Below are 24783 nucleotides of genomic sequence, written 5' to 3'. Positions count from 1 at the left end.
GCTGCCTTCCGGGTTCTAGTCCCGCCCCCAGCGACGTCTGACAAACCCACGCTATTTTCCCTTGATTAGCCTTGTTAAGCCCGCCCTACCAGCCAATTAAGGGTAAACCGGTGACAGATGAAGTCAGTGTATGACTCTTCATCTGTTGAAAAATTTTTGACAGATGAATTGTCAGCGTTTGACAGCTTTGAGAAGCTGTCAAACACTGACAATCTCTGTTCTAAGGTGAGCCCTTGCACAAAGGCTCACCAAGACCTCTCTCCTCAGCGGAAAGCAGACGGCTGCAGCATCTGAGAATGCAGCAGCCATTCTGTCATCTCTGCCGTTGAGTTGAGGCACCTCCGGATCCCTAAGGGTTGAAGCCTGCAGGAAGAAACAAAGGTAAGGAAACTTTTATAAAAACTTTACACACACCTCTCATACTTACCTGTCCACACTTGCACCCATCACTCACCTCTACATCTAACATGTCGACCCCTCTCACCCCCGCAGACCCACGGCTCGCCTCGCTGACCCTGGCGAGGTTCGCAGCCATCGGGAAGCCCACAATAAAATGGGGAAAAGCCTCAAAACTGCCTGTTGGCTACCTGTTAATGGGCAGTAAATTGGCTCCAATCCCCTTCCCGCCTCGAGGAGACGGGTCCCTGCACGACTCGGGGACCCGCCTCCCGGGAAGATGGCACGGAGGCAGGTTGGGAGCGGGGTCGGTACCCGCTCCCAGTTTCTGTCATTTTGCCGGCAGTCCCACCTCCTCAGGGCTGGGAAAATTCCCCCCAAAAAGTCCAGGGGGTCTTTGCAACTTCAGGGTAACTCCCTTCGAATTTGTCCGGCCCTAAGTCAATCCTTCGACCTCTCTAGCCATGCCCCAGACTCATGTTCTCTGTCCTGCTACATCTCGATGTTCGCTTGTCTGTCCTTCCTTTATTTCTGTTTCCTTCCTTCCTGTCCTCCAAGCTGGTTAGTTCTTGCCTTGGCATCTCATTCTCCATTCTGACATCGCTACAGTCCCTTCCTTTACCTCCAGTGGGCCCCTTATGTTGGGCACCTGGAACCACATCAAGGATCCGTTCAATGAGTGTTATTTTTGAGTAAGTTGAGCCACTATCTCTAGTTGGGTCACATTGAGTCTAAAGCACAGAAAGAACCCATTCGGCCCAACAGGTCTATGCTGGTGTTTATGTTCCACACGAGCCTCCACCCACCTCCCTTCATCTCACCCTATCAGCATAACCTTCTGTTCCTTTCTCCCTCATATGCTTATCTAGCTTCCCCTTAAATGCATCTATGCTATTTGCTTCAACTACTCCTTGTGGTAGTGCGTTCCAGTTTCTCCTGAATTCCCTATTGGATTTATTAGTGACTATTATATATTTATGGCCCCTAGTTTTGGACTCCCACCACAAGTGGAAACATTTTCTCTACGTCTATCCTATCAAACTCTTTCAGAATTTTAAGGCCCTCAATCAGGTCACCCCTCAGCCTTCTCTTTTCTGGAGAAAGGAGCCCCAGCCCGCTCAGCATTTCCTGATGAGTATATCCTCTCAGTTCTGGTATCGTCCTTGTGAATCATTTTGCACCTTCGCCAGTGCTGCTGTATCCTTTTTATAATATGGAGAGCGCAACTGTGCACAACACACAGTGTGGTCTAACCAAGGTTTGATACAAGTTTAACACAACTCCTCTGCTTTTCAACTCTATCCCTCTAGAAATGAACCCCAGTGCACGGTTTGCATCTTTTATGGCCTTGTTAACCTGCGTCACATCTTTTAGTGATTTGTGAATATGTACGCCTGGATCCCTGTGCTCCTCTACCCCATTTAGACTCTTATTATCCAAGCAGTATCTGGCCTTGTTATTCTTCCTACCAAAATGCACCACCTCACGTTTTATATTGAAATTCATTTGCCAGCTTCATGCCCGGTCTGCAGGGTTATTGTTTCTTCATCATTTGATTTGATATAGCCGCCATGTATATATGGGTGTGTGCGTATTATATACAATGCTGTGCTACTAGGACACAATGCTCCTGTGATTAAAAACAGAAAATGCTGGAAATACATTGTCGTTCCATCAATATATAAAGGGATAGGTTGACTTTTCAGGTGGAGACTCCATATACTGTATGTTTACACATTAATATACTTGGTTTTAATGGTCTAATATTACTATGTATGCATTATAATAAGTGGAGCGAGAAACAGTTAACATTTCGAAGGTCATCGACCTGAAATGTTGGGCTGGATTTTGCCAATGGGGGCGCGTTGGAGGCGGGACTCCCACGTGTTGGGTTTTAGTCCCGCCTCCATCAACTTCTGGCCAACCCAGCGGGCTTAGCAGGCCAAGTAAGGGAAAGCCGGTTACAGTGAACGTCAGCATATGACGTTTCATCTGTCAAATTTTTGACCGATGAATTGTCATCATTTGACAGCTCTGTGAAGCTGTCAAACACTGACATTCTCTGTAGTTTGGTGAGTTCTTGAATTCAAGACCTCATCAAAACTCTTTCTTTAGCAGAAATTAGACGGTTGTTGCATTGGAGAATGCAGCAGCCATCTGTCATCTCTGCCGCGGAGGTGTGAGACTCTCCGCATACCCAACTCTTGAAGCCTGCAGGAAGAAACAAAGGTAAGTAAATATTTTCTAACACTTTTCACTCACCTCACATACTCACCTCTCCACACTTGCACCCATCACTTACCTTCACAGCACACTTTTGCACCCCTCTGACCCCCGCAGACCCACTGCTCACCTCGCTGACCCTGGCGGGGTTCACAGCCTTCGGGAAGCCTGCACTTGTGTGGGTAATATGGGGATAATCCTCTCATCTGCCTCTTAATAGGCAGTTAAGTGGCTGTAATCCCCTTCCCGCCTCCAAGCAGATGGGACCCGGTGCGGGACGGCTCCCCGCCTCCTCGGAAGATGGCATGGAGGCAGTTAGAAACATAGAAGATAGGAGCAGGAGTAGGCCATTTGGCCCCTCGAGCCTGCTCCGCCATTTAATGAGATCATGGCTGATGATCCAAATTCAGTATCCTGTCCCTGCTTTCTCCTCATATCACTTGATCCCTTTAGCCTTAAGAAATATATCCAACTCCTTCTTGAATATATTTAATGTATTGGCCTCTACTGCCTTCTGTGGTAGAGAATTCCACAGGTTCACCACTCTCTGGGTGAAGAAATTCCTCCTCATCTCTGTCCTAAATGGGCTACCCCTTATCCTTAGACTGTGACCCCTGGTTCTGGACTCCCCGACCATCGGGAACATCCTTCCTGCATCTAGTCTGTCCAGTCCTGTCAGAAATTTATAAGTTTCAATGAGATCCCCTCTCATTCTTCTAAACTCCAGCGAGTACAAGCCCAATCGTCCCAATCTCTCCTCATACGTCATTCCTGCCATCCCAAGTATCAGCCTGGTGAATCTTCGCTGTACTCCTTCCATGGCAAGAACATCCTTCCTCAGATAAGGCGACCAAAACTGCACACAATACTCAAGATGTGGTCTCGCCAAGGCCCTGTACAACTGCAGCAAGACATCCTTGCTCCTGTACTCGAATCCTTTCGCTATGAAGGCCAACATACCATTTGCCTTCTTAACCGCCTGCTGCACTTGCATGCTTACCTTCAGCGACTGGTGCACAAGGACACCCAGGTCTCGTTGCACTTCCCCTTCTCCCAATCTATTGCCGTTCAGATAATAATCTGCCTTCCTGTTTTTGCCACCAAAGTGGATAACCTCGCATTTATCCGCATTATACTGCATCTGCCATGCCTCTGCCCAATCACCCAACCTGTCCAAATTGTACTGAGGGCTGGTTGGGCACCCGCCCCCAAATTCTGTGATTTTCCCGGCAGTCCCACCTCCAAACCCGCCTCCCCAGGGCTGGCAAAATCGCCGCCCCCCCCCCCCCCGCCCCCGTTAACTCTGCTTCTCTCTCCACAGATGCTTCCTGACCTGAGTGTTTACCAGCATTAGACTGGTGGACTACAACTCTTTGAATGCGTCCGTATTACGTGGATAGAGGAGCGTGGGGCTTACAAACAGGAAGTTGTAGGGTGCTTGAATGGCCAGTCTTGCTGCGGTATAGAAACAGCCCAAATTTCTGATCGTAGAATTGGCAGCAAGAAGAAGGCGGCCTTCTGACCCATTGTGCTGGTATTGTTCGCTCGTCGACTAAAGGCCATCTATTCTGCTCCCTATTTCCTTGCTCTTCCTCCAAATCCTTTTACACTCTACTCTTCATTCCTCAAAAAAAATTCAAATCATCCATTGGGGTGACTTAAGCAATTTTAATGAAATATTACACCAAAACACTGCAGGAACATTAAAATATTCCGTAAAACATCAAAGCAACTATTGAAAAGTTTCCGATCAAAACGTGAGGACTGTATGAGCTGCTCAACACCAAAGTTCAGTTGCATTGCAAAATATTCTAATTTTGGTTGATCTTCCTGTTTGTATTCAACTACAGCATTTTCATTTCTGTTTAGCAGTCATAAAAGTTCCATTGAATATCTGGCTTAATTGTCAACTAGTTCCTAAGGAACTGCATATAATTGGAAGCCTTGACCATGGTGTGGGTTTGTTCTCTTATGTCCGTCTGCTTGAACATAGGAGCATGAGTCGGCCATTCGGCCCCTCGAGCCTGCTCCGCCATTTAATGAGATCATGGCTCACCTACGACCTCAACAAGTGATGGGATACTCTCCACTTGCCTGGATGAGTGCAGCTCCAACAACACTCAAGAAGCTCGACACCATCCAGGACAAAGCAGCCCGCTGGGCGGGCTCAACAAGGTCAATCAAGGGAAAATAGCGTGGATTGGCCAGAAGTTGATGGAGGCGGGACTGAAACCCGACAAGTGGGAGTCCCGCCTCCAAAAGCTCCCCATTGGCAAAATCCAACCCCACATATCCTTATATAGAGGAATTCAGGTGAAACTTCTTTACCCAGAGAGTAGTTAGAATGTTGGAATTCGCTACCACAAGAAGTAGTTGAGGCTAATAGCACGTGTACATTTAAGGTGAAGCTAGATAAGTACATGAGGGAGCAAGGAATAGAAGGTTATGCTGATGGTGTTAGATGAAATAAGGTGGGAGGAGGCTTTGTGTGGACCATAAACAGCAGCATCCAACGTCTCCCTGGAATTGTTTTATTGTGTTTTTTCTATATATTAAATGTCTATCTGGAGTTCGGAAAATGTTTGTTTTTTGTTTTAATCTGGTAGGGAGTTTCTTAGAAATGCAGTTTTTGGTAGGATTTAACACTGATTGGGCTGTTGCTGTGTTGTAGATTCTCTGTAATTTTCTGTTTTTATTTCAGATTTCTAGCAGCTGCAGTATTTTGCTTTTCTTAAGTACTGTATTGTACCTTGACGCTCTGTATTGTACCTTGACAGCAGGGTTACCTCACAGATGGCAGGGAGAGCTAGTGATTGGACTACAGCCTGAATTCTTGAGGGTAAAAGTTGGCCAGAGAGCGTCCTTGAGGTGTGTTGCATTCGGAATTCCTGCTCCAAATTACCAGTGGTACAAAAATGGCATACAGTTACCTCACCAAACCAAGGAGGAGTTGACAGTAAGTTGACTTGGAACAGATTTGTGTCTTTTAATAACGGTCAATGGATGCAAGAGTAATTGATTGATCTGAATGCAGCTCTGCTGAGGAGTCAGAGAGTATGGTTTGCCTGTCACACTGAAGGGTGCGAGAGTATTTGATTGGTCTAAAGCTGCAGTGCTGAAGGGTGCGAGAGTATTTGATTGGTCTAGGGCTGCAGTGCTGAAGGGTGCGAGAGTATTCGATTGGTCCACTCTCTCTTAGGCAGTCCCTCGGGACCGAGGATGACTTGTTTCCACATTAAGAATGAGTTCTCGGGTGACTGAGGAGTCCAATGTGGGGCCTACAGTCTCTGTCACAGGTGGGGCAGACAGTGGTTGAAGGGGTGGGGTGCTTGGGTTGACGTGCGCTCCTTGCGCTTGGCTTCCATTTGCTCCCGGCGAAGAGACTCAAGGTGTTCGGCGCCTTCCCGGATGCTTCTCCTCCACTTTGTGCGGTCTTGGGCCAGGGATTCCCAGGTGCCGATGGGGATGTTGCACTTTTTCAAGGAGGCTTTGAGGGCGTCCTTGAAGCATTTCCTCTGCCCACCTGGGGCTCTCTTGCCGTGTCGGAGCTCCGAGTAGAGCGCTTGTTTTGGGAGTCTCTTATCGGACATGCGGACAATGTGACCCGTCCATCGGAGCTGATCGAGCGAGGTCATAGCTTCGATGCTGGGGATGTTGGCCTGAGCGAGAACACTGACATTGATGCGCCTATCCTGCCAATGGATTTGTAGGATCTTGCAGAGGCAGGGTTGGTGATACCTCTCCAGTGCTTTGAGGTGCCTGCTGTACATGGCCCATGTCTCTGAGGCATACAGGAGGGCGGGTATCACTCCACTAATGCACTGCTAAAGGATGTGAGAGTATTTGATTGATTGGTCTAGAGGTACAGTGCTGAAAGGCGAAAGAGCATTTGATTGGCTCACTAATACAATGCTGAAGGTGATGCAGTATTTGAATGGCCCAATATCGTAGCACGGTTTGGAGTGAAAGGGGGTCATTTGAAATTTCAGTGACAGTGTAAATCGGGAAAGGTGTATAACGGGCAGCCAATCCGATATCGCCTGTTTTACATTATCGGCAAATGTTCAAATGACCCCAAATTACTGAAATACTGATTTGGAGTGGGAGTATATCATTGGCCCAGTGCTGCAGTGCTACAAGACAGGAGATTATTTGATTCTTGGTTTGAACTTGCAGTCTATTGGCCTCGTGCTGTGTGCACTATTAAATAAACACGACTGTAACACACTCTAGGATGCTGAATGCGCTAACGGACAAAGAAGGTCAGAATGAGGTGTGATCAACGCTCGGGCCTGAGGATGATATAATGAAAAGCAAGTTTAATATACGCAGGTTCTTTGGGACAGAAAGGATAGTGGAAATCTGGAACACTCTCCCTCAAAAAGCTGTTGAGGTTTAAGAACATAAGAAACAGGAGCAGGCTAATCAGCCTCTCGAGCCTGCTCCGCCATTCAATAAGATCATGGCTGATCCAATCTTGGCCTCAACTCCACTTTCCCGCTCTCTCCCCATACCCCTCGACTCCCCTGTAGTTCAAATATCTGTCAATCTCCGCCTTGAATATATTCAGTGACTCCGCCTCCACGGCTCTCTGGGGTAGAGAATTCCAAAGATTCACGGCCCTCTGAGAGAAGAAATTCCTCCTCATCTCTGTTTTAAAAGGGCGAGCCCTTATCCTGAAACTATGCCCCCTAGTTCTAGATTCCCCCACGAGGGGAAACATCCACTCAGCATCTACCCATCGACAGAAAGCAAAGAGTTGGAATAAACGGGTCGTTTTCCGAGTGGCAGGCAGTGACTAGTGGGGTACCGTAGGGATCGGTCCTAGGACCCCAGCTGTTCACAATATATATTAATGATCTGGACGAGGGAATTGGATGTAATATCTCCAAATTTGCAGACGACACAAAGCTGGGTGGGAGGGTAAGCTGTGAGGAGGATGTCGTGAAACGATTTGGACAGGTTGGGTGATTGGGCAGAAACATGGCAAATGCACTATAATGTGGATAAATGTGAGGTTATCCACTTTGGTGGCAAAAACAGGAAGGCAGATTATTATTTGAATGGCAATAGATTGGGAGAAGGGGAAGTGCAAAGAGACCTGGGTGTTATTGTGCACCAGTCGCTGAAGGTAAGCATGCAGGTGCAGCAGGCGGTTAAGAAGGCAAATGGTATGTTGGCCTTCGTAGCAAGAGGGTTCGAGTACAAGAACAAGGATGTCTTGCTGCAGTTGTACAGGGCCTTGGTGAGACCACACCTTGAGTATTGTGTGCAGTTTTGGTCACCTTACCTGAGGAAGGATGTTCTTGCCATGGAGGGAGTGCAGCGAAGATTCACCAGGCTGATACCTGGGATGGCAGGAATGACGTACGAGGAGAGATTGTGTCGATTGGGCTTATACTCACTGGAGTTTAGAAGATTGAGAGGGGATCTCATCGAAACCTATAAAATTCTGTCAGGCCTGGACAGACTAGATGCAGGAAGGATGTTTCTGATGGCTGGGGAGTCCAGAACCAGGGGTCATAGTCTAAGGATAAGGGGTAAGCCATTTAGGACTGAAATGAGGAGGAATTTCTTCACCCAGAGAGTGGTGAACCTGTGGAATTGTCTGCCACAGAGGGCGGTGGAGGCCAGTTCATTAAATATATTCAAGAAAGAATTGGATATATTTCTTGAGGCTAAAGGGATCAAGGGCTATGGGGAGAAGGCAGGGACAGGGTACTGAATTTGGATGATCAGCCATGATCTCATTGAATGGCGGAGCAGGCTCGAAGGGCCGAATGGCCTACTCCTGCTCCTATCTTCTATGTCTCTATGTCAAGCCCCTCAGAATCTTATATGTTTCAATAAGATCACCTTTCATTCTTCTAAACTCCAATGAGTATAGGCCCAACCTGCTCAACCTTTCGTCATGTGTCAACTCCTTCATCCCAGGAATCAACCTAGTGAACCTTCTCTGCCCTGCCTCCAGTGCAAGTATGTAAAGGAAAAAGCCATATTCCAAGAGATACACCATCCTATGAACAGATTTCTGATATTAATACATGACATACTGGGTTTAAAAGTCTGGAAAGCCTCGGCAACACAGGCTTCTGAGATAAAGATCAGTTGTTAACAAAAGCTGTATAACACCATACAAGCTTTTGAAATGGGAATGGGATATTGACCAAGAAACAATGGCCCTATTGAAGCAAACCATTGGTGCTTCCAGAAAGTCTAAGCTTTGGAAGAAACACAATACATCACCCAGTTTAAAGTGTTATAAACTAACACTCGGAAACAGAAACTTAGAACATTAAACAACCATATGCCGTCATAATATCATATCAAATGAAGCAAGCAGACATGATGTCTGTGGTACAACCAACTGAGATAGTTAGTAAACAAGTAACTACTCAGTTGAAGTGTTTTTGATTTATATGCTGTAAAAGATACCTACAGAACACTTTGAAAATATACCTTCAATAGATACACCAAGCAATTACATTGTGTTTGTATTGAGAATTGAATAGTTAGTAGACATGACGTCTGTTTTCAAACAGCTAGGTCATTTTAGAATTGAATGGAAGACCTTCGATAAAAATGGCATCAAATAGATACATAAGTTAGAGCTATTTTATGATACGTTTTGAACACCTAAACAACAGACGGAAGTCTGAGAGTTAGCAGCTGAAATGACAGTAAGAATAGAAAGAATTCAATAAAGAATGACTAGAGATAATTAGCTTACATCAGCAGAAAACTTCAAAGGAAAAACCACCAAAAAAAAGGTATAAGAATAGAGCTTTTCAGATGGAAAGGCAGAAGTCGCTGGAAATGGGCAAGCGATTCTCAACTTCAGGGGCACGCTCTAAGTTTTTAGCTTTTTAAGTCTCGGGGATCAAGGAACTCTTATTTGATTTTGGTGGATATTCTGGATTAAGAATAAGAAATGTAAAAATGTACGAAGATAAGATTTGAGAATAAGGATCTCGGAGAATAAGAAAATGTAAGCTATTTGTATTTTGAACTGTTAAAGTCACGATTGACTTATCAGCTGTTAACTGAATGTCGGTTCTTCAATAAATGTATATATTTTTAGAAATGTCTCAATTAGTATTTCTGTATCAAGCTCGCAAACTCAATTTCTGTATACTCTTTTGTGAGGAGTTGCAGAATTCTGTGGGGTTTTCCGGACCCTCATAATATCCGGAAGGTTACAGTCAAGTTAAACTTATTAAAAGTGCTATCCGGAGGACGGTAACATCTTCACGTCGTTCCTTTCCTTTAGGAAGAGATAGTCTGGAACTTAAGACCCATTTAAGCGTCTTATAGAATTCGGCTACCTCTAACATTAGTTGAAGGTTAACGTCTGGGGAACACGCCTGATCTGGGGTAGCCCGAAAAGGGCTAGGACTGTAATTATCCCTTCAAGTAAATCCTTCCTTAAATATGGAGACCAAAACTGTACGCAGTACTCCAGGTGCGGTCTCACCAGCGCCGTGTAAAGTTGCATCAAAACTTCCCTACTTTTATACTCCATCCCCCTTGCAATAAAGGCCAACATTCCATTAGCCTTCCTAATTACTTGCTGTACCTGCATGCTAACTTTTTGTGTTTCATGCACTAGGACCCCCAGATCCCTCTGTACCGCAGCATTTTGTACTCTCACTCCCTTTAAATAATAATTTGTTTTTTCATTCTTCCTTCCAAAGCGGATAACGTCACATTTTCCCACATTATACGCCATCTGCCAAATTTTTGCCCACTCACTTAACCTATCTATATCCCTTTTAAAGGAAATGGACCATAGATCACATTTGCAGACAAGTACGTCTGAAGGTCCTAAACATTAGGCATATACTGCGCATCTGTTCCATAGTTTGCCTACACCGATTCCTAGCATGAGAAGTTGGTTTCTTGCTTTAATTACCGTAAAAAGTCACCTACCGTTTTGAACTGAAAGACACTGGCATGAGTATGTCGAAGAGTATATTCAAGAAAGAGAGCGATAGATTTTTGGATACAAAGGGAATCGAGGGATATGGGGATAGTGCGGGAAGGTGGAGTTAAGGCAGAAGATGAGCCATAATCTTATTGAATGGCGGAGCAGGCTCGAGGGGCCGACTTGCCTGCTCCTGCTCCTCTTTCTTATGTTCTTAAGTACTTATTATGAAATTGCCACAACATCTCAAAGGGAGTACTATCACAATTTCCGCCTCTTTTTAGGTCTCTTTGTCAGAGTTGAAAATGTTGAAATTGAGATGGATAGATTTTTATTAGGCAAGAGTATAAAGGAACCAAGGCGGGTAGATGGAGTTAAGATACAGATCAGCCATGATCTAATTGAATGGTGCAACAGGCTCGAGGGTCTGAATGGCCTCCTCCGGTTCCTATGTTCCTAATTTAATGCAGGGTGGCTAGAGTTCACCGTGGCATTCCTTTGTGGGCTAGTGAACCACCGACAAACACGCCAAGTGATCTACAGACTAGAAGCACGAGCAGCACTCCTAATAATCCACCTGCGGCAGGAGCAACAATGCCAAAGATCAGAGAGGTCATGTAGACAATAGCCAAAATGCAAATACAGGACAGTTTGGTTCAGGGGCTCTATGTCTTTCATTCATTACCGTGACTCGGTTGCCCTTTTTATGGTTTGCCTTCTGGTTATGAAAAAGACAAAGAAGTTATAACTGGCCATTCGGCCCAACCAGTCTGTGTTGTTCCGTACCCTCCACGCGAGTGCAAACGAATCCCCTGAGTGAACCCGGGCCGTGGAGGTGAGATCGCTGAATCCCCACCGCTAGACCACCGGTTACATGCTGTACTGTGCCGGCTGTATTGATGAATGTCCGTTTTATTTTCTCTGTGCTTAGATAGCCTCGACTGAGATGAGAGACCATGGGACGTACTTGTGTGCAGTCACCAATGACCGGGGACAGGAGTGCTGGAGTTCTGCTGCTGATGTGAGCGTAGGTAAATACCGCAACGGCACTGTTGCTAACGTGTCGCAGAATTATAGAGAATGACATAGAATTTACAGCGCAGAAACAGGCCATTTGGCTGGTGTTTATGCACCACACGAGCCTCCTTCCACTCTTCTTCATCTCACCCTATCAACATATCCTTCTATCCCTTTTTTTAATTTGCTTATGGGATGTGGGCATCACTGGCAAGACCAGCATTTATTGCCCATCCCTAGTTGACCTTGAGAAGGTGGTGGTGAGCCGCCTTCTTGAACTGCTGCAGTCCGTGTGGTGAAGGTACTCCCACAGCGCTGTTAGGGAGGGAGTTCCAGGATTTTGACCCAGCGACGATGAAGGATCAGCGATATACTTCTAAGTCAGGATGGTGTGTGACTTGGAGGGGAACTTGGAGGTGGTGGTGTTCCCATGCGCCTGCTGCCCTTGTCCTTCTAGGTGGAAGAGGTCGCGGATTTGGTAGGTGCTGCCTTGGCGAGTTGCTGCAGTGCATCTTGTAGATGGTACATACTGCAGCCACGGTACGCCGGTGGTGGAGAGAGTGAATGTTTAAGGTGGTGGATGAGGTGCCAATCAAGTGGGCTGCTTTGTCCTGGATGGTGTCGAGCTTCTTGAGTGTTGTTGGAGCTGCACTCATCCAGGCAAGTGGAGAGTATTCCATCACACTCCTTACTTGTGCCTTGTAGATGGTGGAAAGGCTTTGGGGAGTCAGGAGGTGAGACACTCACCGCAGAATACCTAGCTTCTGACCTCCTCTTGTTGCCACAGTATTTATGTGGCTGATCTAGTTAAGTTTCTGGTTAATGGTGACCCCCAGGATGTTGATAGTGGGGGATTCGGCAATGGTAATGCCATTGAATGTCAAGGGGAGGTGGTTAGACTCTCGCTTGTTGGAGATAGTCATTGCCTGGCACTCCTGTGGCGCGAATGTTACCTGCCACTTATCAGCCCAAGCCTGAGCGTCGTCCAGGTCTTGTTGCATGCAGGCATGGACTGCTTCATTATCTGAGGAGTTGTGAATGGCGCTGAACACTGTGCAGTTATCAGCGAACATCCCCACTTCTGACCTTATGATGGAGGGAAGGTCATTGATGAAGCAGCTGAAGATGTTTGGGCCTAGGACACTGCCCTGAGGAACTCCTGCAGCGATGTCCTGGGGCTGTGATGATTGACCTTCAACCACCACAACCATCTTCCTTTGTGCTAGGTATGACTCCAGCCAGTGGAGAGTTTTCCCCCTGATTCCCATTGACTTCAGTTTTACTAGGGCTCCTTGATGCCACACTTGGTCAAATGCTGCCTTGATGTCAAGGGCAGTCACTCTCACCTCACCTCCCTGGAGTTCAGCTCCTTTGTCCATGTTTTCCCTCATGTACTTATCTAGCTTCCCCCTTAACAACAGCAACAACTTGTATTTATATAGCGTCTTTAAGGTAGTAAAACTTCCCAAGGTGCTTCACAGGAGTGTTCTCAAATAAAATTTGACACCGAACCTTATAAGGAGATATTGGGAGAGAGGACCAAAAGCTTGGTCAAAGAAGTAGATTTTAAAGAGTGTCTTAAATGCTTAAAATCTTCTGGAACTCACCATAACCAGCCATACAGGTACAGGAATAACAGAAAATGCTGGAAACACTCAGCAGGCCAGGCAGCTGTGGAGAGAGAAACAGAGTTAACGTTTCAGGTCTGTTACCCTTCGTCAGAACTGGAAAAAGTTAGAGATGTAACAGGTTTTAAGCCGGTGCAGAGGTAGGGAGAGGGGGTGGGGGAGGGGAAGAAAGAATAAAAGGGATGGTCTATGATAGGATGGAAGGCAGGAGAGATTAAATGTTGCAAATGGGGCTGGTAGAATCATCAACAACTGCCATGTGAAAAAAGAGGGGCGGGGTTATAGTCTGAAATTGTTGAACTCGATCTTGAGTCCAGAAGGCTGTAAAGTGCCTAATCAAAAGATGAGGCGCAGTTCCTCGAGCTTCTGTTGAGCTTCATTGGAACAGTGTAAGAGGCCGAGGTCAGAGAGGGAGTGGAGCGGAGAATTAAAATGACAGGCGACCAGAAGCTCGGGGTCCCCCTTACAGTCTGACCGGAGGTGTTCCGCAAAGCGGTCACCCAATCTGCGTTTGGTCTCTCCAATGTAGAGGAGACTGCATCATGAGCAGCGAATACAGTATAGTAAATTGCAAGAAATACAAGTAAGTCGCTGTTTCACCTGGAAGGGGTGTTTGGGGCCCTGGACAGTGGGAAGGGAGGAGGTAAAAGGGCAGGTGTTGCATCTCCTGCGCTTGTACGGGAAGGTGCCGTGGGGAGGAGAGGGGCTATTGGGGATGATTGAGGAGTGGACCAGGGTGTTGCGGAGGGAGCGGTCCATTCGGAATGCTGAAAGGGCAGGGGAGGATGCGATTGGTGGTGGGATCACCCTGGAGATGGCGGAGGAAGATCCATTGAATGTGGAGGCTGGTGGGGTGAAAGGTGAGGACCAGGGGAACCCTGTCGTGGTTCTGGGAGGGAGAAGGGGTGAGAGCAAAAGTGCGGGAAATGGAACGGACATGGTCGAGGGCCGTGCCAACCACGGGAGAGGGGAATCCTCGGCTGAGGATAAAGGAACGGGTACAGGATCTGGGATACCTCTGCTCCATAATAATGATTGTAGATACCAACAATCGAAGGCTGTGCTTTCTGGAATTCAGCCACGGAGTGCTTCCCTGGTAATGCCCTGCAACTTTTTTCATTAACTGGCCTCTGATCGATGCGAGGAGATGTTCACGTGTTTGCTGGTGGCCTGTTCTGGTGTTCCTGTTCTAGGCATGTAAGTGAGCCATTTACAATGTTTTAATTAAATCTCATTTCATTCTCTCTTGCAGTTGAAAACATCGCTATAGCAATATCATTACCTTCCCTCAGGGAGACGGGTAAGAACTAGTTTTTCTTGTTCGCATCAATGTTTATTGGAAATGCTACAAGTGTTAGCAATCTCATAGTAAAGGATCCTCTGGGGCAGAATAGAATTTTACGTTAAGTTTGAGAGTGACTTGTCTAAATCCAAAACTAGAGTCTGAAACTAAAATAAAGCCAATTACATAGGTATGAGGGGCGAGTTGGCTAAGGTAGATTGGAAAAATAGATTAAAAGGTATGGCGGTAGATAAGCTGTGACTAGCATTTTTTAAAAATTGTCATAATTCTCAACAAAAATACATTCCATTGAGAAACTAAAACCCCACGGGAAAAGTGATCCATCCATGGCTAACTAAAGAAGTTAAGGATAGCATTAGATTGAAAGAAGAAGCTTCTAATGCTGCGAAGAATAGCAGTAAGCCTGAGGATTGGGAGAGTTTCAGAAACCAGCAAAGGATGGCCAAAAAGGGAAAAAATAGAATATGAGAGAAAACTAACAAGAAATATAAAAACAGATTGTAAGAGCTTCTACAAGTATGTAAAAAGGAAGAGAGTAGCAAAAGTTGGTCCCTTAGAGGCTGAGACAGGAGAAATTATTATGGGGAATAAGGAAATGGCAGAAACGTTAAACAAATATTTTGTATCTGTCTTCACAGTAGAAGACACAAAAAGCATACCAAAAATGATGGGGAACCAAGGGTCTAATGAGGGTGAGGAACTTAACGTAATTAATATAAGCAGAGAAAAAGTACTAGAGAAACTAATGGGACTAAAAGCCAACAAATCCCCTGGACTTGACAGCCTGCATCCTAGGGTTCTAAAAGAGGTGGCTGCAGAGATAGTGGATGCATTGGTTTTGATCTTCCAAAATTCACTAGATTCTAGAACGGTCCTAGTGGATTGGAAGGTCGCAAATGTAACCCCGCTATTCAAGAAAGGAGGGAGGGAGAAAACCAGGAACTACAGGCCAGTTAGCTTGACATCAGTCATCTGGAAAATGCTGGAATCCATTGTTAAGGAAGTGGTATCCGGGTGTCCTCGTGCAAAACACAGAGAGCTAGCGTGCAGGTACAGCAAGCAATAAGGAAGGCAAATGACATGTTGGCCTTTATTGCAAGGGGGTTGGAGTATAAGAGTGAGGAAGTCTTGCTACAATTGTACAGGGCCTTGGTGAGACCACACCTGGAGTACTGGGCACAGTTTTGGTCTCCTTATATGAGGAAGGATATACTTGCCTTGGAGGCGGTGCAACAACGGTTCACTAGATTGATTCCTGGGATGAGAGGGCTGTCCTATGATGAGAGATTGAGTAGATTGGGCCGATACTCTCTGGAGTTTAGAAGAATGAGAGGTGATCTCATTGAAACATACAAGATTCTGAAGGGGATTGACAGGGTTGATATTAACAGGTTCTTTCCCCTGGCTGGAGTGTCTAGAACTAGGGGTCCTAGTCGCAGGATAAGGGGTCAGCTATTTAGGACCGAGATGAGGAGGAATTTCTTCACTCAGAGGGCTGTGAATCTTTGGAATTCTCTGCCCCAGAGGGCTGTGAATGCCGAGTCTTTGAGTATATTCAAGGCTGAGATCGATAGATTTTTGGACTCTAGGGGAATCGAGGGATATGAAGATTGGGCGGGAAAGTGGTCGATGATCAGCCATGATCTTATTGAATGGCGGAGCAGGCTTGAGGGGCCGTACGGCCTACTCCTGCTCCTAATTCTTATGTTCTTAAAGATCCAATTTTAAAATTGGAACGTCCTGTGTGGTGGTTTCACCTCTCAAACTGGGGTGTGCCGGCAGTGAATCCCGCCGGGTGTGCCGGCAGTGAATCCTGCCGGGTGTGCCGGCAGTGAATCCCGCCGGGTGTGCCGGCAGTGAATCCCGCCGGGTGTGCTGGGTGTGAATCCCGCCGGGTGTGCCGGCTGTGAATCCCGCCCTGTCTGCCGGCTGTGAATCCCGCCCTGTCTGCCGGGTGTGAATTCTGCCGGGTGTGCCGGCTGTGAATCCCGCCCAGTGTGTTCCTTTGCCAACTGCGAGTCCTTTGTAAAGTGTATTTGGTTAATCTTGCTTTTGTTCCGTCGGCCTGTAGCTCAGGGAATTAAGTTGAGAACTTCCAAACTCGCTTCACACAGGATTCTTATAAGCAGAGAGAGGAGACGGTCATCCCTGCAGTCTGGGCTGGATTTGGATCCTAATGGTGAAAAGGAACATAGGAACAGGAGGAGGCCATTCAGCCCCTCGATCCTGTTCCCCCATTCAATTAGATCATGGCTGATCAGTATCTTAACTCCATCTACCCGCCTTGGTTCCGTAACTCTTAAAACCCTTACTGTACAAAATTCTATCAACCTCAGTTTTGAAATTTTCAATTGACCCTCCCCCCAGCCTCAACAGCTTTTTGGGGGAGTGAGTTCCAGATTCCCACTACCCTTGTGTGAAGAAGTGCTTCCTGACATCACCCCTGACTGGCATAGATCTAATTTTAAGGTTATGCCCCCGTGTTCTGGACTCCTGCACCAGAGGAGAGTTTTTCTCCATCTACCCTATCAAAACCTTTAATCATCTTAAACACCTCAATTAGATCACTCCTTAATCTTCTATATTCAAGGGAGCATGCTGGCTCACTGAGGTATGTTTAAAGGCCCAGACCGTTTTTGGCATGTTATGGCGATGTAGTAACATGCTGTGATTCATTTCCAGACTCCCGTGAGCGGAAGGTAACAGTAAAGCCCCAGACAGTCTGCAAGAAGCCAGGTATTACTGAATTTGTTTCATCATTGCGTGTAGCTGTGAAGCAAGAAAGGAAATGTCCTTCCTTTGGTAAACCTGTTCCAGCTGAAACCTGCGATGGGCAGCAAGGGGAAAATGTCCAATCCCGTAACCATTCCTGAGCTGTAAACCACAACTTTCGTGTACAAAACCTCTTACTGTTGGCCTATTCCTCTGTTAAGCAAATTAAATCTGCTTTATTACATGTTGGATGTTGACTTATTTGTTACTTAAAAAGGAAATGTTTTTATCTGAATCGCCACACACCTGTGGGTCAGATACAGCCAGGAAGCCCTAACCTTCCGCCTGCCCCGCCCCGCTCACAAACCTGCATAGTTCTGCTGTGAGCCTTTTGTATTAGTTCTTTTGTTGACATTGCCTACAATTCCGTGTCACTTTCTGAACATACGAATTAGGAGCAGGAGTCGGCCACTCGGCCCCTCGAGCCTGCTCCGCCTTTCAGTGAGATCATGGCTGATCCGATTACTCCACGTTCCCGCCTACCCCGATAACCTTTCACCCCCTTGCTTACCAAGAATCTATCTACCTCTGCCTTAAAAATGTTCAAAGACTCTGCTTCCACCGCCCTCTGAGGAAGAGAGTTCCAAAGACTCACGACCCTCTCTGAGAAAAAATTCTCCTCATCTCTGTCTTAAATGGGCGACCCCTTATTTTTAAACAGTGACCCCTAGTTCTAGATTCTCCCACAAGAGGAAACATCCTCTCCACATCCACCCTGTCCAGGCCCCTCAGGATCTTACATGTTTCAATCAAGTCACCTCTTACTCTTCTAAACTCCAGCGGATACAAGCCTAGCCTGTCCAACCTTTCCTCATAAGACAACCCACCCATTCCAGGTATTAGTCTAGTAAACCTTCTCTGAACTGCTTCCAACGCATTTACATGCTTCCTTAAATAAGGAGACCAATACTGTACACTGTACGCCAGATGTGGTCTCACCAATGCCCTGTATAACTGAAGCATAGCCTCCCTACTTTTGTATGAAAGAGTCGCTGTTCTGAAACCTCGCCTGTTGCAGACTCTGAGTGCACCTGCCACTCGTCCGTTCCCGCCAGCGGGAGGCCCGCGCCTCGTTCCCGCCAGGCCCGAGCCTCGTTCACCTTCCACTGGCTAGCTGTGTGTGTCCGCATGCCTGATACGAGACTCCCAAAACAAGCGCTCTACTCGGAGCTCCGACACGGCAAGAGAGCCCCAGGTGGGCAGAGGAAACACTTCGAGGACACCCTCAAAACCTCCTTGAAAAAGTGTAACATCCCCACCGACACCTGGGAATCCCTGGCCCAAGACCGCACAAAGTGGAGGAGAAGCATCCGGGGAGGCGCCGAACACCTCGAGTCTCTTCGCCGGGAGCAAGCGGAAGCCAAGCGCAAGGAGCGCACGTCAACCCAAGCACCCCACCCACCCGCCCCTTCAACCACCGTCTGCCCCACCTGTGACAGAGACTGTAGGTCCTGCATTGGACTCCTCAGTCACCTGAGAACTCATTCTTAATGTGGAAGCAAGTCATCCTCGGTCCCGAGGGACTGCGTAAGAAGAAGAAGGAGAGGCTGTGTGTGCCAGACTGCGTCTCTTCAGTTCTGGGAGGGCAGGAAATCAGCTCCCCCCCCCCCCCCACACTGAGCTGGCCAACAGTCAGGAGCCTGGGTGGGGGGGGGGGGGGCGGCAGGGGTGGTGTCGGAGAGAGGCGATCTTGAGGGTGTGCCTCGGACAAGCCGGCAGCGGTCCCCGGATTTGTTTTTGGAGCTCTGGAGGAGCACTCCGACTCCACCCCCAAAAAAATAATTCAGACATATCCCAGGCCGGTTTGTGCACGGCCACCGGTGGTCCCTTTAAGGATCGGGTTACTCACCGCCTTTGGTAGAAATGGGAGGAGTGTGCACAGCGCAAACTCCAAACAGATGTACCTCAAAACTGCAACCGGGGTCCTATGTACGTAACAGGAGCCCGAGTTGCAGACTTTAACGAGGCTCCCGCCTGCTTCAGGTAGGCGCGCAGGTCACCCTTGTGAAGGCAACATGGCGGCGGGGAGATTGCCGCAGGAGCCGGGCAGCAAGTGCATCGCTGCAGTTTTTGGCCCACCAGCCCCTATGCAAGCGAGGGGCCGAGTTACAATTGGCCCTCTGGTGTGTTGTTTCATTGCTGACCCCCCACTCATCGATATCGTAGGTCCGGCAACCCGTCTCTTGATCTGTGTGCTATGGAGGTCCACAGTGTTGCCACGGTAACCTCACGAATGCCCACAGTCTCACCAGGATGCCAGCACTGTTAACGGAAGCCGAGATTCACTGCCAATTGCTTGACTTTATGGATACAAATGGCCCAGCTTAATCTTCCCACAATGTTCCTTCTGACTTATTAACAAGAAAGGGCATGATCTTTTGTTTGCTCTTCTGGTGTTCTAACTCTCTCTCTTTCTTTTCCCTTTCAGACACACCTCAAGAAGCCAGACTGTGCGGTATGTCACAATTATCTTTATTTATTTGCGGGTGGCGTTTGGGTTTTGCGATCCATCCACATAAAACACCGACACGACCTCCTCAGGAAGTGACATTTCCCATCAGCAAGAGCTGTAAATCAGAAACAAAAAATGATGTCATAGTTATAATTTTTTTACAAATTATCTAGTTACCTTTTTGCATAGAAGGGAAACAGGCCATTCAGCCCAACGGGTCAATGCTGGTGTGTCTATAGTCCATGTGAGCCTCCTCCCTCCTTAATTCATCTCGCCCTATTTTGCCCATTAATGGGGAAAGCTGTTTGTCTGATTTAAGGCTTCACGAAATATGCAGAATTACAGGAAGCCAGCCAAAAAAAAGGCGCATTCGCCAAAGCCCTGTTTTGTGGTAGATGAAGGGTATCGTACTGTGATGAGCTGCTAACGGGGTTTGACCTAGAAGGCTTTGTATTGGGGGCAGGCTGGAGATTAGTCACAGGAAGGGATCATCGATACTGAAATTGTGGCTCTGTTCGAGCAAGATGGGTTACTGCAGTTGTCCATAGAAACATAGAAACATAGGGGCAGGAGTCGGCCATTCGGCCCTTCGAGCCTGCTCCGCCATTCAATGAGATCATGGCTGATCCTCTATCTCGATATCATATTCCTGCTCTCTCCCCATACCCCTTGATGCCTTTTGTGTCTAGAAATCTATCCATCGCCGCCTTAAATATATTCAGTGACTTGGCCTCCACAGCCATCTGTGGTAGAGACTTCCACAGGTTCACCGCCCTCTGAGTGAAGAAATTTCTCCTCATCTCAGTCCTAAATGTCCTACCCCGTATCCTGAGACTGTGACCCCTCGTTCTAGACCCCCCAGCCAGGGGAAACATCCTCCCTGCATCCAGTCTGCCTAGCCCGGTCAGAATTTTATACTTTTCAATGAGGTCCCCTCTCATTCTTCTAAACTCTAGTGAATACTGGACTAGTCGACCCAATCTCTCCTCGTACGACAGTCCTGCCATCCCAGGAATCAGTCTGGTAAACCTTCGCTGCACTCCCTCTATGGCAAGTATATCCTCTCTTGAATAAGGAGACCAAAGCTGCACACAGTACTCCAGGTGTGGTCTCACCAAGTATAACTGTAGTCCAGACTGCTTACCTGTCAGCAGAATGCCACATTTTCTGACATCAAGAGGCCTGTTTTGCTCCCTGTGTCACGATAAAGATAAGGGCCCTGGTTCTCTTGCTCTCCCACTGTAACTTTGGCAGAAGATGAGCGGAATCTCTAGAGAAACAGTTGGCTATTGTTAGTTTGCGTGTTTTAGCGGTTGGCTACAAACCGCTCGTTTACATTTTCTCTGGAGGGGTTCCGTCGATCTGCTGCTAGAGAACCTCTGCAGAAATTCCATTACTAAACCCGGGAGGCGCTTACTTCCAGTTCTTTAGCTTTACGGAGAATAAGGTATACTTCTAGATATCACATTCACAGGAATGGCCTCAAACGGTTAGCAGAACCAGAACTGCTTTATCGACTGATTCTCTCGCTTCGTTGTACCATTAGATAATGAGTAGCGTTAGGGTTAGCGGAGCTGCTGGGACTTCCCCCGCCCCCCCAATACTCCTACTCCATGGTTTCCTTTACTGAATCGACATTAGTTTCAGAAGTCACTGCAAGTGGAAGGTGCGAGCTAGATGTCAGTTGTGACTCTCGACTCTGAGTCAAGTCCCACTCCAGAGACTTGAGCACAAAATCTAGGCTGACACTCCAACGCAGTACCGAGGGAGTGCTGCACTGTCGGAGGTGCCATCTTTCGGATGAGACTTTAAACCGAGGCCCCATCTTCCCTCTCAGGTGGATGTAAAAGATCCCAATGTACTATTTTGAAGAAGAGCAGGGGAGTTCTCCCTGGTGTCCTGGCCAATATTTATCTCTCAACCAACATCACTAAAACAGACTACAGGAAACTTTGGTTTATCCGGAGGTTGTATGTCCGGAAACCTCGATCTACCGGCAGAAATCAGGAGCCGTTTTGTTAGGTTTTTTTTCTTCTCGTAGGTTTTTTTTCTTCTCGTGGCTTTTTTTTTCAACAGTCAGGCTCTGCAAAGCCTCTCTGAAGCTGTTGCTAAGCTACAGAGACGCTTCTAAGGTACGGGCCAACTGTTTAGAAGCTGTTGCTAAGCAACAGTGTTTGTTGTCAGATACGGAGATGAAAACCTCCATATGCTTCAACATTAACGCTGGTATGTCCAGCAGTTTTGATAGATCGGCAACAGCTCGGTCCCGTCGGTGCCGGATATAACACAGTTTCCTGTATCTGGTCATTTATCACGTTGCTGTTTGTGGGAGCTTGCTGTGTGTAAATTGGCTGCCAGGTTACAACAGTGACTCCACTTCAAAAGTACTTTGTTGGCTGTAAAATGCTTTGGGACGCCCTGAGGTCATGAAAGGCGCTAAATAATTACAAGTATTTCTTTTTAGGGCAGGTGAATGGCCTATTCCTTTATTGTTATCATGACCTGACATGTTTCCTCTCTCACCACCTCATCCATAAACTAAAAAGGAGGGGGAGGTAGAAGTAAGTTACTTTTCATTTTGTTGATAAAATGAAAATCTCTTACCATCAAAAAAAGAATCAGGAGCTGGAGACACGGGGACTGGGACTAGCATTTCAACAGAGAGTGCAGAAATGGTGAGATTAAAGGGAATGTATGTTGTACGCAACACGTCTGATGGAAAGAAAGAACCTACATTTATGTCACGTCTTTGGAATCTCCCAAAATGCTTCTCGACTTATGATTTTCAGGATAATCGTTGCAGTAGGTAGTCACACCACAGACTGAGGGGGTCAGAAGGAGAGATTGGATTGTAAAGAAGAGAGGAGGGTTTGGTCGGAGAGGGAGGGAGACGGAGAGAGAGAGAGAAGACAATGGGAGCCATGAGTGCAAGGCAGCTCTCAAAGCCTGGACTTGTCCAAATAAGTTTAGTGTCCTCCATACCCATGATATGGGTGAAGGCCATGACACAGGGATGGCTAAGCAAGCGCGACACCTCGGCACTGTGGAGCGATGGGGGTATCTGTGTGCTATTCGATAGGCCAGACGGTCTGTTTTGCAGCTGCAACCCAGGGTCTCGAATCTTGCCTTTCCGATGTCAGGGTAAAGGTCATAACCGAGGGAATGGCAAAACTTCTGGCGCAGGATGGAAAGGAGGTCCACTTCACAAAGGAACCATGATATAGAGTCGCAGTTAGCAAACTGGAGTCCCTGGACTCGGAGGGGAGGGTCCGAGATGGGAACGGTAGCATAGTGGTTATGGTACTGGACTAGTAATCCCAGAGACGTGAGTTCAAATCCCATGGCAGCTGGGGAATTTAAATTCAGTTAGTTAAATAAATCTGGAATAAAAAGCTAGTTTCAGTAATGGTGACCATGAAACTATCGGACTGTCGTAAAAACCCATCTGGTTCACTTAATGTCCTTTAGGGAAGGAAATCTGCCGGTCTTACCCGGTCTGGCCTATATGTGACTCCAGACCCACAGCTCAAGTCACTCAAAGGCAATTAGGGATGGGCAATAAATGCTGGCCTTTCCAGCAACGTCCACATCCCATGAACGAATTAATAAAAAAAAAGATGGGGTCCCAAAGGATCCACGAAGTTGTCGGATGTCAGCCGGTCTGCCGTCAAATATCAATCTGTCTACAATCAGATGTCAGTCTGTTCACCGTTAAATACCAGCTTGTCTACAATCAGGTTTCTTTATTTGTTGTACTAACTTACGAGCGCATTAATTCTGTTGCTTTTAGTGGTATAACACCAGAAATATTTTTTCATTACTGTTTCCCTCTGGGTAACTGAAGCTGCCTTTTGATAGTTAAGACAGGAGGTCACCAGGAGTGTGTCAATACTAGCAGGGGGTCTGGTAAGTGTGTCAGTATTTACAGGGGATTTTCCGGGGGTGCGTCAGTATACGAACATACGAATTAGGATCAGGAGTAGGCCACAGGAAACAGAGAGTAGGCATAAATGGGTCATTTTCTGATTGGCAAGATGTAACGAGTGGTGTGCCACAGGGATCAGTGATGGGGCCTCAACTTTTTACAATTCATATAAATGATTTGGATGAAGGGACCGAAGGTATGGTTGCTAAATTTGCTGATAACACAAAAATAGGTAGGAAAGTAAATTGTGAAGAGGACATAAGGAGGCTACAAAGGGATATAGATAGGTTAAGTGAGTGGGCAAAGATCTGGCAAATGGAATATAATGTGGGAAAATGTGAACTTGTCCATTTTGGCAGGAAGAATAAAAAGAAGCATATTATCTAAATGGTGAGAGATTGCAGAGCTCTGAGATGCAGCGGGATCTTGGTGTACTCGTGCATGAATCGTAAAAGGTTACTATACAGGTACAGCAAGTAATTAGGAAAGCTAATTTAATGTTAACGTTTATTGCGAGGGGAATTGAATACAAAAGTAGGGAGGTTATGCTTCAGTTATACAGGGCATTGGAGAGACCACATCTGGAGTACTGTGTACAGTATTGGTCTCCTTACTTAAGGAAGGATGTAAATGCGTTGGAAGCAGTTCAGAGAAGGTTTACTAGACTAATACCTGGAATGGGCAGGTTGTCTTATGAGGAAAGGTTGGACAGGCTAGGCTTGTATCCGCTGGAGTTTAGAAGAGTAAGAGGTGACTTGATTGAAACATGTAAGATCCTGAGGGGTCTGGACAGGGTGGATGTGGAGAGGATGTTTCCTCTTGTGGGAGAATCTAGAACTAGGGGTCACTGTTTAAAAATAAGGGGTTGCCCATTTAAGACAGAGATGAGGAGAAATTTTTTCTCAGAGAGTCGTGAGTCTTTGGAACTCTCTTCCTCAGAGGGCGGTGGAAGCAGAGTCTTTGAATATTTTTAAGGCAGAGGCAGATAGATTCTTGGTGAGCAAGGGGGTGAAAGGTTATCGGGGGTAGGCGGGAATGTGGAGTAATCGGATCAGCCGTGATCTTATTGAATGGCGGAGCACGCTCGAGGGGCCGAGTTAGCTAGCCAATCTTCTATCCATGCCAGTATGTTACCCCTTACAC

General features: G+C 46.8%; 1 protein-coding gene and 1 long non-coding RNA gene across 4 annotated transcripts in view; one reads left to right on the top strand and one right to left on the bottom strand.

Moving 5' to 3' along the window:
- malt3 (MALT paracaspase 3) overlaps positions 1 to 24783 on the top strand; it is a 156521-nt gene that overhangs the window by 58514 nt on the left and 73224 nt on the right. For 2 of the 3 annotated variants that reach the window (XM_085972197.1, XM_085972195.1), the window contains 5 exons: positions 5397 to 5575; positions 11475 to 11574; positions 14441 to 14488; positions 17174 to 17227; positions 19692 to 19718. In XM_085972197.1, coding sequence (XP_085828323.1) covers positions 5397 to 5575; positions 11475 to 11574; positions 14441 to 14488; positions 17174 to 17227; positions 19692 to 19718 — 408 coding nt within the window. The remainder of the gene's footprint in view (positions 1 to 5396; positions 5576 to 11474; positions 11575 to 14440; positions 14489 to 17173; positions 17228 to 19691; positions 19719 to 24783) is intronic. The other variant, XM_085972196.1, reaches the window with a different exon arrangement.
- LOC147097321 (uncharacterized) overlaps positions 19729 to 24783 on the bottom strand; it is a 33584-nt gene continuing 28529 nt past the window's right edge. The window contains exons 3-4 of the long non-coding RNA XR_015074355.1: positions 20860 to 20985; positions 19729 to 19830 (exon numbers count right to left, since the gene is read on the bottom strand). This is a non-coding gene — a long non-coding RNA (uncharacterized LOC147097321). The remainder of the gene's footprint in view (positions 19831 to 20859; positions 20986 to 24783) is intronic.

The sequence above is a fragment of the Somniosus microcephalus genome, chromosome 32, assembly GCF_052327205.1.
Source record: "Somniosus microcephalus isolate GS21.2 chromosome 32, FLI_Smic_1.0, whole genome shotgun sequence".
Taxonomy (NCBI): Eukaryota; Metazoa; Chordata; class Chondrichthyes; order Squaliformes; family Somniosidae; genus Somniosus; species Somniosus microcephalus.
Note: the sequence above shows the minus strand (reverse complement) of the source record. Positions and strands in the feature narration are given on the sequence as shown.